This window comes from Bos mutus, chromosome 20 (genome assembly GCF_027580195.1).
Source record: "Bos mutus isolate GX-2022 chromosome 20, NWIPB_WYAK_1.1, whole genome shotgun sequence".
In the NCBI taxonomy this organism is placed as follows: Eukaryota; Metazoa; Chordata; class Mammalia; order Artiodactyla; family Bovidae; genus Bos; species Bos mutus.
The window spans coordinates 53,633,213-53,648,471 of record NC_091636.1 but is presented as its reverse complement, the minus strand read 5'-3'; the positions used below and the strand labels follow the sequence as shown (position 1 = coordinate 53,648,471).

Sequence of the window (15,259 nt, the reverse complement as noted above, 5' to 3'; positions counted from 1 at the left end):
AAGTTTCAATTCTTCGGCCACGTTAGAAATACTCAAATATGTTTCCTTCCCTTTCTGAAGGTGTCATAAACAGTATTTCATTCTGAACTCACAGAACTGATACTCTCTCTTTGAATCACCTGATGGGCTCTCCACTCAGAAGGTTCATATTCTACTCTGAGATTGTAGTTTATTATGTTTGTGATACCTTGCCATTGGATGGTGTGCTTCTGTGTGTATGTGAAGAGCATTCATTCCTAATAGGAAGAATTAAAAAAAAAATCATCCCACAAAGAGTACATATTCAATAGTTTTACAAGAGTAGAATGTCCATATCAAAATGTTTATTCTGGATACCTCCAGGAATTCCTTCAGTTCAGTTTAGTTCAGTCGCTCTAATACATAAATACTTCAGCAAATACAAAGCATCAATTCTTAGTACTAGTATCTCATTTTTAGTATTTAACTGTGATGTCAATTGAAATGGATATCTTAAACACAGTGACACCTATCTACCAAGTTCAGGAGACAACAGATGGGGTGATTTCCTTAGTCTTGTGTATAAAAGGAAGACTGTACAAACACGATCTTTCCATTTAAGAGAATAGTCACATGACATTATATGTCCAAGTACAGTTGACCTTGAACAATGTGGGAGTTAGGAGCATCCAAACTCTACACTGTCCATACATATAACTTATAGTCAGCCCTCTGTATCCAGGTTCCTCAGTATCTGCAGATACACCCAACCACTGATCTGGTCATGTAGTCCTATAGTACTTGCTACTGAGAAAAATGAATATGTGGACTCTTGCATCTCAAGTCCATATTGTTCAAGGCTTAGCTGTATTTCAGTTTGTCTTACAGAAATGAATAGTGATAAGTGCAGATCAAAAGAAACATGTACTTACTCTGAGGAAACCTTGGGGGGTTGTCATTGACATCTGTCAGGGTGATGTTGACTGTGGTGGATCCTGAAAGCCCTCCAACTTGGCCAGCCATGTCTTTGGCTTGAATGACCACTGAGTAATGTTCTCTGGCTTCTCTGTCCATATTATGTAAGGCAGTTCTAATAACTCCTGTAATACATGTTTCAAACAGAATAGCATGGATTATACATTAAATGAAAAGCAATATAGCTATATATCTCTCTTTATTTTCATTTTAAGAAAAGTAGGTCTTTTAATGTTTTTATTGGAATATAATTGCTCAGCAATGTTGTATTAGTTTGTGCTACTCAACGTCATGAATTTGCCATATGTATACATTTATCCCCTCCCTCTTGAGCCTCCCTTCCCTGCCCCCAATTCCACCCATTTGGTTAATCACAGAGTACTAGATGGGCTTTCTGAGTTATACAGCAGCTTCCCACTAGCTAGCTATTTTACATATGGTAGCATATATATGTTAATGTTAGTCTCTCAATAATCCTCCCTCTCAGTCCTTCCACACGAGTCCATTTTCTATGTCTGCACCTCTATTCCTGCTCTACAAATAGGTTCATCTGCACCATTTAAGAAAAGTAGTTTTAACTGAAATGCTTTTAGGAGAAAGTCGGGCTTTAGAGACAAACAGTACCTGCCCATGTTATTAAAACTGTCTCATGGAAATATTTGTTTACAACCATAGATTCCAAGGGAATCTATAGATAATAAGGGACAAATGAAGGTATCCCATCTCTTGGCGCTCCTTGGGGTGACAGGCCTGTAAGAGGCAGACCTGCAGTCCCTGCTCTTTCCTTCTGCTGGTGACCTGAATATTTCATGACTTGTGCTCATCCTAAGTGTCGCTCAGATGATTTGAGCAGAGGTTAATTTTTCTCCTTACACAACAATTTACATAGTTTGCTGACAGGGTTGTCAAATTTTGATGATGAAAACATTGGCAGAGTGTAGACACTTGAAAAAGATTATAGGCAGGTAGTACTTTAACATTTATCAAGACTAGGAAACTGACTACTTTTTGTCAGGAAATAACAACTATAATAAAACCTAGATCTCAGTACATGAGCAAAATAAAGAAAGCGATGAGACTGTTCAAAAAATTATATGTAAAGTCACATTCTTTGTCTTGCAGTGACATGTAATATGCTTTGTCTTACAGTGACATTCAATAGATACAAATGCTATATGTCATATGTAATTATATGTAGGTAAACACACCACACACAGATGCACACACACACAGACAAACACACACACACATAGCTCTGTCAATAGACCCTTACATTGAAAACTAACACAAATTTTGCACTGGGTCAACGTTTATATAAGAACTACCAAATATGTCTCCAGTTCAGTCACTCCATCGAGTCAGACTCTTTGCAACCCCATGGTCTATAGCATGCCAGGCCTCCCTGTCCATCACCAGCTCCTTTAATTTACTCAAAGTCATGTCCACTGAGTTGGTGATGAGATCCAACCATCTCACCCTCTATCATTCCCTTCTCCTCCCGCCTTCCATCTTTCTCAGCATCAGGGTCTTTCCCGTGAGTCAGTCTTTTGCATCAGGTAGCCAAAGGACTGGAGTTTCAGCTTCAGGATCAGTCCTTCTAATGAATATTCAGGATGGATTTCCTTTAGGATGGACTGCTTGGATCTCCTTGCAGTCCAAGGGACTCTCAAGAGTCTTCTCCAATATCAAGTTCAAAAGCATCAATTATTCAGCATTCTTTATTGTCCACCTCTCATGTCCATACACGACTACTGGGAAAACCATAGCTTTGGCTAGATGGGACTGTTGGCAAAGTAATGTCTCTGCTTTTTAAAATGTTGTCTAGGTTGGTCATAACTTTTCTTCCAAGGAGTAAGTATCTTTTAATTTCATTGCTGCAGTCAACATCTGCAGTGATTTTGTAGCCCCCCCAAAATAAAGTCTCTCACTGTTTCCATTGTTTCCCGTCTATTGCCATGAAGTGATGTGACCAGATGCCATGATCTTAGTTTTCTGAATGTTGAGCTTTAAGCCAACTTTTTCACTCTCCTGTTTCACTCTTATCAAAAGGCTGTTTAGTTCTTCTTTGCTTTGTGCCATAAGGGTGGTATCATCTGCATATCTGAGGTCACTGATATTTCTCCCAGCAATCTTGATTCCAGCTTGTGCTTCTTCCAGCCCAGCATTTCTCATGATGTACTCTGCATATAAGTTAAATAGTCAGGGTGACAATATATAGCCTTGAGGTATTCCTTTTCCTATTTGGAACCAGTCTGTTGTTCTACATCCAGTTCTAACTGTTGCTTCCTGACCTGCATATAGATTTCTCAAGAGGCAGGTCAGGTGGTCTGGTATTCTATCTCTCGAAGAATTTTCCACAGTTTATTGTGATCCTTACCATCAAAGGCTTTGGCATAGTCAATAAAGCAGAAATAGATCTTTTTCTCTGGAACTCTTGTTTTTTTGATGATCCAATGAAGAGGCAAGAATATACAGAAGAACTATACTCAAAAGATCTTCACAACCCAGATAATCACGATGTTGTGATTACTCACCTAGAGCCAGACATCCTGGAATGTGAAGTCAAGTGGGCCTTAGAAAGCATCACTGTGAACAAAACTAGTGGAGGTGATGGAATTGGAGTTGAGCTATTTCAAATCCTAACAGATGATGCTGTGAAAGTGCTGCACTCAATATGCCAGCAAATTTGGAAAATGCAGCAGTGGTCACAGGACTGGAAAAGTTCAGTTTTCATTTCAATTCCAAAGAAAGACAATGCCTAAGAATTCTCAAACTGCTGCACAATTGCACTCATCTCACACACTAGTAAAGTAATGCTTAAAATTCTCCAACCCAGGCTTCAACAATACATGAAATGTGAACTTCCAGATGTTCAAGCTGATTTTAGAAAAGGCAGAGGAGCCAGAGATAAAATTGCCAACATCCACTGGATCATTGAAAAAGCAAGAGAGTTCCAGAGTATAAGACACTTAACCACTATGTTTTTTTTTTCTTTACTGACTTGATTGCACATGTAATGACTTTGAGTAAGAGCCACAGGCCCCAGGAAAATAGAATTCCAACTTTTAATACTTGTGGACATATAATGGAGGAAGTTTAGGAGAACTTTCCTGAAGCTAAACAGGAATGAAAATTATTCATATCAAAATGAATTATAATAATATGATAATAAATGATTCATCTAAACCATGCATATGAAAAAGCCTCAAGCATTCTTATTAAAAAGAACAATGTTTTTTTCCCATATAATAATTATATAAGAAAAAAGTTGCAGAAAACTGATGCAGAGGGGAACAAGTTAAGAGTTTATGAAAACATTAAATGAAAGAAATTTATACTTTCTAATATTAAAAAAAAAAAAAAAAAACGATACCATTCTGAAAGAAAAAAGGGACTTACCTCTGATATGTAGAAGTATGAGATTACTATACAGAATATTTTACAATGAAATCATTACAGTAATATTTGTAGAATATACAAATATGAAAATAAAATCTTTTTTAAAATATTTATTTTTTGATTGAAGGAATAATTGCTTTACAGAATTTTGTTTTGTTCTGTCAAACATAAACATGAGTCAGCCATAGGTGTATACACGTCACCTCCCTCTTGAAACTCCCTCCCATCTATCACCAAAGTGAATGACAGATATTTTATGCAATCTGAATGTCATTCATTTAAAAGGATCAGAGAAGAAGAATTAACACAAACCCTGTTTTATAGCACAGACTTTAATAATTTCATTATATCCCTTCTTTTATAATAGTGTCACTGTGACATGAAACAGGAAGAAATTTATCAAAGAAATTTGCTTATGGAAAGAAAAGAGCATATCTAGAATTGACACATATTTCTCAAAAATGATTGTCTAAGGAATAATTTAAACATTCAATTCTCCTGAGAATGGCTCATTTGCATGTTCTTAGCTATGACCTCGCCTGAGTGCACACAGGTTACTGAGCAAATTGCCATTGCCTCATGATCCCCTTATACAAAATATGATTCCAACATATAGCCCTGATGTTCCTGAGTGGGATAGTCTAGAACGTAGCTGGTGCACAGTTACTTTAGTTTTTTCCTTTTCAGTAGAATTTTTTTCAGAGTAGTTTTAGGTCCACAGTAAAATTAAGAAAATATAGTTGTCATGTACCTTTTTTCTCCAGACTGTACACCACCTCCCCAACTAGCCACATTGTGTACTAAAATAATTCATTTGTTACAATTGATAAACATACATTATTAGCACATCATTATCACCATGGCACCTGGTCCCATCACTTCATGAGAAATAGATGGGGACACAGTGGAAACAGTGGCTGACTTTATTTTAGGGGCTCCAAAATCACTGCAGATGGTGATTGCAGCCATGAAATTAAAAGATGCTTACTCCTTGGAAGGAAAGTTATGACCAACCTAGATAGCATATTGAAAAGCAGAGACATCACTTTGCCAACAAAGGTCTGTCTAGTCAAGGCTATGGTTTTTCCAGTGGTCATGTATGGGTGTGAGAGTTCGACTGTGAAGAAAGCTGAGCACAGAAGAATTGATGCTTTTGAACTGTGGTGCTGGAGAAGACTCTTGAAAGTCCCTTGGACTGCAAGGAGATCCAATCAGTCCATTCTAAAGGAGATCAGTCCTGGGTGTTCTTTGGAAGGACTGATGCTAAACCTGAAACTCCAGTACTTTGGCCACCTCATGCGAAGAGTTGACTCATTGGAAAAGACTCTGATGCTGGGAGGGATTGGGGGCAGGAGGAGAAGGGGATGGCAGAGGATGAGATGGCTGGATGGCATCACCCACTCAATGGACATGAGTTTGAGTGAACTCTGAGAGTTGGTGATGGACAGGGGCGTGCTGCAATTCATGGGGTTGCAAAGAGTTGGACATGACTGAGCAACTGAACTGAACTGATCACCCAAAGTATATAATTTACATTAGAGATCCCGCTTGGTGTTGCATATTCTATGGGTTTGGATCCATGTATAATGACATGTATTCATTACAGTATAACATAGAATACTTTAACTGCCCTAAAAATCCTCTCTTTTCCACATATTCATTCCCTCCCTCTCCTCAGCCTTTGACAATCACTGATCATTTTACTGTGTTCTTAATTTTGCTTTTTCCAAAATGTCATATAATTGGAGCCCTACAGTTTGCGATCTTTTCAAATTGACGTCTTCAATTAGTAATGGGCATTTAAGGATCTTCCATGTCTGTCCATGGCTTGATAGTTCCTTTGTTTCTAAAACTGTTGTATGTGCTTAGTAATGTCTCACTCTTTACAGCCCCATGAACTGTAGCCCACCAGGCTCCTCTGTCCTTGGAATTTTACAGGAAAGAACACTGGAGTGGGTTGCAATGTTCTTTTCTAGCTTTCACCTAAAAACTGTAAAATAGGTTTGTCAATACCTATAAAAAATATCTGGGATTTGACTGGTATCCCACTGAATGTACTGATAACATTAAGCAGAATTAACATCATGATAACATTGAGTCTTGCCTATCCTTGCACGTAACATATATCTCCATTTATTTACTTCTTATTTGTTTCTTTATTGAGACTCTTATAGTTCTCCTCATATAGATTTCATACCTTTTATCATTAAATTTACCCCCAAGTATCTCTTTTTAGGGGAAGCTAACCTAAATGGCATTGTATTTTTAAATCAAAGTCTACTTCTTTATTGCTCATAAATAGGAAAGAGGTTGACTTTTATATATCAACCTTATATCCTGAAACCTTTCTCTCTAAAGACTGTGTCCTTGGACATAGTTCCCACTCTGGGAAATGTTAGCAGAAAAATTATTCCAAGGGCAGAGAAGTGGGTGAGGAGCCTCTGATTACGTGGTTTCAGCTTGTTAGTCAACTGGCATTCATGTCCTCTGAATGACCTCCCCTGACATTAACAACAACTATAGGTGAGTCCAGTGTAAGTAGGTCAAAAGTATGAAAAGTCACAATTAGAAGGATGAAATTCTGCCATTGTTTTCATACATTTCTTCATTTTTTATCACCATCTTGTCATATCAGAATACATGTGGAATCACACACATGAAAACAACCAATAATATTCAATTATAATAAACATTTTTCAAAACTATGAAGCCTAAACTCCTATACAAGACTAGGATAAAATATATTTGTATAGGCCAAATAATAACTGATATTTTGATTTTTTGTTTGGCTTTTCTATCACGTATCCATGGATCCAGTAATTGTATTTTAACTTATTTTTTTCTTTCAAATAAACCTAATAATAAAGACATCACCTGGCCTTTTTATTTGGTAAATTTGTAAAGAAAACAATGCAGAGTAGCTAAATTAATCACCTTAAATTAGTGCGGTGTTTGCATAAGAACAAAGGAACCGTTCCACTTTTCAATATATGCTAGGTAACTACTACTAACATATTCTGAATGTTTGTCTGACTTGCTTCACTAGCAATGTTTATTTCAAAATTTTTAACAGAAATTGTTGCCTTTTATTTGCCTGTGATGCTGTGTTGAATCAACAGAAAGTGATTACTTTTGTATCATTTTGTTTTGTTTCTTATTTCTTTCCTGGTAAACGATCACATGTGCCCCACTGCCTGCAAATTACCTTCTGACTACGGTTTCCCAATCACCTTGATATGTAGGGGCTTGTAACTGGGAATGACTCTTTGCTGAATACAAGCTCATAACATTGGAACTCATCTGCAGTTATAAACATTACTCACTGAACCTGACTCACTAGATCACCATGTGTTTTTTTCCTTGACTGGTGATATTCATATAGAGCAATAGATCCTCCAAAATGGTTTCTTGTATTTTAGCCACTAAAAAGAATTTAAGATGGAAATATACAAATCAAGTTTATTAGGTAATACCACAGAAGACTGAAAAATAAAATCTCTAAAAGGGTGGAACAAATAAACAGGCATGACATTCAAATTGTTAAAAACATTTTCAAGTGCATATGTGGATTTATAAGAAGAGCTGGTAAATTTTCTTCCATATCTTAACTACATATATTCATTTGGGCTCAATTGCTTATTTTCTTTCTTAATTTTTTCAATTGTTCATTCATTCATTTGAACTCTCATATAATTATGTAACGCCTATTACAAGATATCAGGGCTTGCCTGGTGGCTCAGACAGTAAAGCGTCTGCCTGCAATGCTCGAGGCCCTGGCTCGATCCCTGGGTTGGGAAGATCCCCTGGAGAAGGAAATGGCAACCCACTCCAGTATTCTTGCCTGGAGAATTCCATGGACAGAGAAGCCTGGTGCAGGCTACAGTCCATGTGTTGCAAAGAGATGGACACGACTGAGCGACTTCACTTTCTATTACAAGATATGGGTCTGTATAAGAGTGTGTTCAGCCATGTCTGACTTTTAGTGACCCAATGGACTTTGTCCATGGAATTTTCCAGGCAAGAATACTAGACTCAATTGCCACTTCCTACTCCAGGGGATATTCCTGACCCAAGGATCAAACTCACATCTCCCACATTGACAGGTGGAAATTCTTTCCCACTGTACTTCCTGGGAAGCCCCAAAATGTACTGGAGTCCTACTGTTTTTCTAATGGGGCACAGTTCAGTCACTCAGTCATGTCAGACTCTTTGTGACCCCATGAATTGCAGCACACCAGGCCTCCCAGTCCATCACCAACTCCTGGAGTTCACTCAGACTCATGTCCATTGAGTCAGTGATGCCATCCAGCCATCTCATCCTCTGTTGTCCCCTTGTCCTCCTGCCCTCAATCCTCCCAGCATCAGGGTCTTTTCCAATGAGTCAACATTTTGCAAGAGGTGGCCAAAGTACTGGAGTTTCAGGTTTAACATCAGTCCTTCCAAAGAATATCCAGGACTGATCTCCTTTAGAATGGACTGATTGTATCTCCTTGCAGTCCAAGGGACTCTGAAGAGTCTTCTCCAACACCACAGTTCAAAAGTGTCAATTCTTCTGTGGCTCAGCTTTCTTCACAGTACAACTCTCACATCCATACATGACCACTGGAAAAACCATAGCCTTGACTAGACGGACTTTTGTTTGTAAAGCAATGTCTCTGCTTTTTAGCATGCTATCTAGGTTGGTCATAACTTTCCTTCCAAGGAGTAAGCATCTTTTAATTTCATGGCTGCAGTCACCATCTGCATTGATTTTGGATCCCCTCAAAATAAAATCAGTCACTGTTTCCACTGTTTCCCCATCTATTTCCCATGAAGTGATTGGATCAGAAGCCAAATGGGGCATAAGGGTTACTTAAAAACAAAATTATGTGAAGTTACAATTATAATACAACTTCAAGGACACCATTCTAGACCTACTGAATGAAAATTTAGGGAAGTGGGCCCATCATCAGTATTTGTGACAAACCTCTTCTGTGGTTCCCATGAATGGTCTAATCTGAGATATTCACCTGCAGTTGAGGACATATGATATCTGGCCTCCAAGTACTCATATTTCATTGGAGTATCTGATCATTTAAAACAATTAGGAAAACATTAAGAGGTTTATATATATTTAAAAGTTTCATTAACCAGTTCCTACACAATGATATTTAACATCTTGCAGTAATAATTTATCCTTCCAACTGCCTGAAAATGATGATCTAGGTACCTGGGAGATTTTTTATGTTAGCTAACGAAGTGCTATTTGTTTCAACATTTAGTATATTATATGGTACTTCTATTCAACTACACATTATGAATTTTTCCTACTGATTTTGTAAAGATAATGTGACTTTCATAAATTCCCATCTACATTGAAATCAAAAACACTGAGACATTAAATCATCACCACAGTTTCAGAAATCTGTTTTCTTCATTCACCACCAACCCAATGTATATTAAATGTGTCTCTGCTCTATTTAAAATGTGGAGTACTGGGACATTAACGATAGGGCTTATGATTTTAGAAGGTCATGATTAGAGTCTTTACTGACAGGGGAATAAATATGAAAGTATGGAAAGTTAAGTGTTAGTCACTCAGTCGTGTCTGACTTTTTCAGATCTCATGGACTATAGCCAGCCAGGCACCTCTGTCCATTAAATTCTCCTGGCAAGAATACTAGAGCAGGTAGTCATTCCCTTCTCCAGGGGATATTCCCAACCCAGGGATTGAACTTAGGTCTCCTGCATTGTAGACAGATTCTTTACCATATGAGCCATCAGGGAAGCGCCAATACTACAAATAGATTTTGTTAAACGAATAGGCAAAACCCAGACTTTGAAGGCCGTATTTATCCATATGCATGAGCATGACAAAGGAGTACTTCATGAGACAACAACACGTTTGTAGGATATAGAAAGAAGAATGGAGAAGCAAGGAACCCTTGGAAAGGGGATCTGTCATCAACAAAGGGGCAGATACAGAATGTACATGGATGCATTGCCAAGATTGGCTGCATTAGAAAAGTACTGTGGGAAATAGTAGAGGTTTAGGTACTCATTAATACTCTGAATATTTCTATGGTTTCTTCCTCAAGTGACTGAAAGTTTGAAGAGCTCTGCTGCCACCCCTATGGAAAGTCATCACTGACTAAACATTACTACCAGTCAGTTGTCAGAGGCTGTAGTTCGGCAGATACATGGTTATATCTACAGCTACATTTGACACATTTCAAACTCTAAACTAGTTTAATAACTAATTAAACTTCATAATTTTATTTATGTTTTCATTATATGATGCATTTTATTTTTAAATAAAATTTATATTACATGAAACACTGGCATCTCAATTAAAAATAAACATATTTAGCTTCAAGCTATGACTCATCGAATTAATCATCATAAATTCAGGAATGTAGACATTTATATGTTTTAAGAGGAAGATTCAATTTTTCCTCTTCTACAAGTTTTTTCTTCCTACCCTCAAAATTGATGATGAAGCATTTTATTTCTGGTGAGGAGAAAAGAATGGTGAATTTATATGTTTTGAGTATGAACTGTGACTCAGGCACTCTCTTCAGGTGTATTATTTTCCCACATGTTCTTCATGGGAGAGAAAGCTCAAAGTTTAAGTAACGCTCTCCAGATGAGAAATCAGCAGAAGCCAAAATGTAACCAAGGGCTTCCTGACAGAGTGCCACCATGCTATTAGTTCAAGTAATGAAGTCCTTGGACCTTGTGGGCTCTTAGGAGAGGCTTGTGATATTGGGAGGGGTCTGGGGTGGTGGATAGAGAAAGAGAGAGACAGGGAGGAGGAGAGGAGAGGAGGAGGTGGAGAGAGGAACAGAATTATAAAAATAAGTATTACCTTCTCTATGGATTTGGGGGCACAGATCAAACAGATCCAAAGAGAAGGTGGTTGTGTTTATACATTGTCAAATGTGCTTCTGACTTAGAAGGTTTTATTTTATTTCCATGTTTCTTTCTCTTTCTCTTTTTATTGTTTTTGCATTTGCTTATGGCTTATATCTATTTCTAGTGTTTCAATGTGATCTACAATTTCAAGAGACCCATCTTTCTGTGTTGTGTGTGTGTGTGTGTGTGTGTGTGTGTGTGTGTGAACTTAGTAGCTCAGTCATGTTCGACCCTTTGAAACCTCATGAAATGTAGCTGGTCAGGCTCCTCTGTCCATGGAATTTTCTAGGCAAGAATATTGGAGTGGATTGCCATTTCCTACTCCAGGGGATCATCCCAACTGAGGGATCAAACTTGTATCTTTTCTGCCTCCTGCATTTAAAGGTGGATTCTTTATTACTATGCTATATGGGAAGCCCCAGTGTTTCTAGTCAAAATATTTAATAACCACACTGATAATCATAGCTTTTCCAGGGCATTTGTGAAGACCAAATATTATATGGATTTTTAGGCTTTCAGCTTAACGACTCCATTCAGAAAAAATGTACTGCAACAGCATGGTAGGGAGAAAAATAAAGTATAAACTTCAAAATAAGACTTATCTGGGGGATGAAATTCCAATGGTGATGATGTTCCTGATAATAGAACTATTGACAGTTATTTAGTATTTATTGAGCATAATGAGGAATGCTTTAGGTTAAATCACTAATCCTCACACTAAATCCTCACATTGACTGACTATGGAAGTTATTTATATTATCCCCTTTTTTAAACAAAGAGGGATTTCAAGAACAGAAAGGTTAAGAAGTTTGCCCAAGGACAGATAGGTATGATAGAGTCAGTATTTAATCTATGTAATTAGAATTCAGAGTCTGCTGTCATGATCACTACTGAGCTTCTGATTCCTTGCAAGTAAATTGAGGAATATACTGCCAAAGAGCCTGAAATTGATTTTGGGAGAATGTCTGCTTCTTGATAGTGTGGTATCAGAAAAAAATCACTTTCTCTTGAACAGTTTAGGTTCTAATAGCACTGGAAGCAAAGTTCTTACAATGATCAAGAAGAGGTCAGAAAGATGGTAGATAATCACAGGTTATGAAAGTGTTAAATGTTCAGTCATGTCCGACTCTTCACAACCCCATGGACTATAGCCTGCCAGGCTCCTCTGACCATGGGATTCTCCAGGCAAGAATACCAGGGTGGGTAGGCATTTCCTTCTCCAGGAGATCTTCTAGACCCAGGGATGAAACCTGGTTGTCATGCATTCAGGCTTCCCTGGTGGCTCACATGGTAAAGAATGTGCCTGCAATGCAGGAGAACTGGGTTTGATCTTGGGGATGATCAACTGGGAGAAGGAAATGGCTACTCACTCCAGTGTTCTTGCCTGGAGAATTCCATGGACAGAGGAGCCTGGTGGGCTACAGTCCATTGGGTCGCAAAGAGTTGGACACAACTAAGTGACTAACACTTTCACTTTCAACCATAGGTAACCAAATGATCTTACTTTAATAGCTGAGGATTCAGTATTTTGTCCAAAAGAATAAACAGTGAGAAACAAAACCTGAGTTTATCTTGATGCAAGTGGTCATTAGCTGGTTATGGTCTTTTTGCAGGGTATCAAATACCAATGCCATTATCCATGGCTGATCTATGACTTCTTTGACCAATATAATACAGTAGAAGTGACAGTATATCAATTTCTTCACTGGACTTAAGAGGACTGGAATCTTCTGTGTTAGTATATATAAGCTCTGAGCTTTCAGGTAAGTGGTCTAATTACCATGATAGAGACCACATAGAGATGCTCTGAGATGGAATGTGCTTTGGATGTGTCTGAGCCCAGTTCCACAGCTCTTCTCATTGAGGCACTGAGCATATGAGTGGACTCATTTTTGAATGATTCCACTTGCCCGATGAATGCTACCAGGTAACCAAGTTAGAGTCACATGGATCAAGAAATTGTCAGATTTTTGCTCAACTACTTTCCTTCCAAAATCACTGTTGTTTTGAAAGCTCTTTGTTGGGTAAGTTTGCAATGACATTCGAATTTGGAGTACACATATACAGAAACAGATAAATATGTGCACACACACACACACACATATATATATTCAGATACACATACATACATACATACATACATTCATAAATACATATGAATAAACACACATACATGTTTATTTCTCACAGGGAAATATAAGATGGTTGGCTTTCTAAATTTACCCCTAACACCATTAAATTTAGTTTATACATCCCCAGCAAGATGTCCATCAGCACCTGACATAGGTCTTGAGAAGTTGAATGTTGGGAGTGGAATTCCCCACACTGGGGATGTTGGGAGTGGCATTCCCCATACTGAATTGAAAGTCTTTCTTTAAAGCTGGCATGTATCTGTGTCTATGCCAGGTGATGTAGTTTGTTTCCCTCCACTGAAGCTGTAAGCAACAGTATACGTTTTCATGTTCTCTTCCCTTCAATAGTTCTCATATTGCCAGGTCCAATAGATAATGTTTATTTTCATTTCATCAGCAGCAAACTGACCACAGTGTACTGTTCTTACCTTTCCCAAAGACTCCATTTTCCTCTCTCTCTTATGTTTCATATTGTCATCACATGAATTTCCTTATTGTCATTATCTAAATTTATTTATAGTTTTTGGCAACTGTTTGTTCTTTTCCACTAGAATAAAACCTTCACAAAGCCAAGATCTTTGTTGTATTTTCATTGCTATATGCTCATTGCCTAAAACAATCCCTGGTCCATTGTTCTCAATGAATATTTGTTAAATGAATGAAGTGCCACAAAACCCACAAGAATTCATCATAGTGTTGAGTTTTGTTTTAGAATAAAATTAACATTAGTTTCTAAAATAAACAAGCTATGACATTCCATTTATTTTCTTTGGATATAAAATCTGTTATCTGTAATAAAGTACCACATACTGGGTGGCTTAAAATGAGTTTATTGTCTCATAGTTCTGGAAAATAAAAGGTCTGAAATCAAGGTTTTGGTAGGATTGGTTTCTCCTGAGGGCTGTGAGAGATGGATCTCTTCCAGATCTCTCTCTTTGGCTTGTAGATAACTATTTTTATGCCCACATCACATTCTCGCTGTATTATCAAATCATCTTTCCTCTGTAGTATCTCCATGTATACACTTCTCCTTGTTATAAAGAAATCAGTCATATTGTATTAAGGGTCACCCTATGGTGCTCAGTTGCTCAAACATATCCTACTCTTTGCAACCCCACATACTGTAGCCTGTCAGGTTCCTCTGTCCATGAAATCTTCCAGGCAAGAATACTGGAGTGGGTTGACAGTTATTAATCCAGGGGATTGTCCCAATACAGGGATCAAACCCACATCCTTCATCTCCTATATTGGCAGGTGGATTCTTTACCACTAAAAATTCATTTTAGCTTGATTTATTCTTCAAAGACCCTATCTCCAAATAAGGTCACACTATCAGATCCTGGGGCTAGGAATTCAACCTATGAATTGGGGGTGGGGGATACACTGACCCATGACACAAAGTAAAATAATTCATCTCAGTTCAGTTCAGTTCAGTCACTCAGGCATATCCAACTCTTTGCGACCCCATGGACTGCAGCTTACCAGGCCTCCCTGTCCATCACCAACTCCCAGAGCTAGTTCAAACTCATGCCCATCAAGTCAGTGCTGCCATCCAACCATCTCATCCTCTGTCATCCCCTTCTCTTCCTGCCTTCAATCTTTCCCAGCATCAGGGTCTTTTCAAATGAGTCAGTTATTCGCATCAGGTGGCCCAAGTATTAGAGTTTCAGCTTCAGCATCAGTCCTTCCAGTAAATATTCAGGACTGATTTCCTTTAGGATGGACTGGTTTGATCTCCTTGCAGTCCAAGAGACTCTGAAGAGTCTTCTCCAGCACCACAGTTCAAAAGCATCAGTTCTTCAGTGCTCAGCTTTCTTTATAGCCCAACTCTCACATCCATACATGACTACTGGAAAAATCATAGCTTTGACCAGAAGGACCTTTGTCAGCAAAGTAATGTC

At 38.1% G+C, this 15,259-nt stretch overlaps 1 protein-coding gene across 2 annotated transcripts in view; it reads right to left on the bottom strand.

The window, feature by feature from the left end:
* The window catches only part of CDH18 (cadherin 18), a 413,479-nt gene that overhangs the window by 157,871 nt on the left and 240,349 nt on the right, over positions 1–15,259 (bottom strand). For both annotated transcript variants that reach the window (XM_005899707.2, XM_070357847.1), the window contains one exon: positions 891–1,058. In XM_005899707.2, coding sequence (XP_005899769.1) covers positions 891–1,058 — 168 coding nt within the window. The remainder of the gene's footprint in view (positions 1–890; positions 1,059–15,259) is intronic.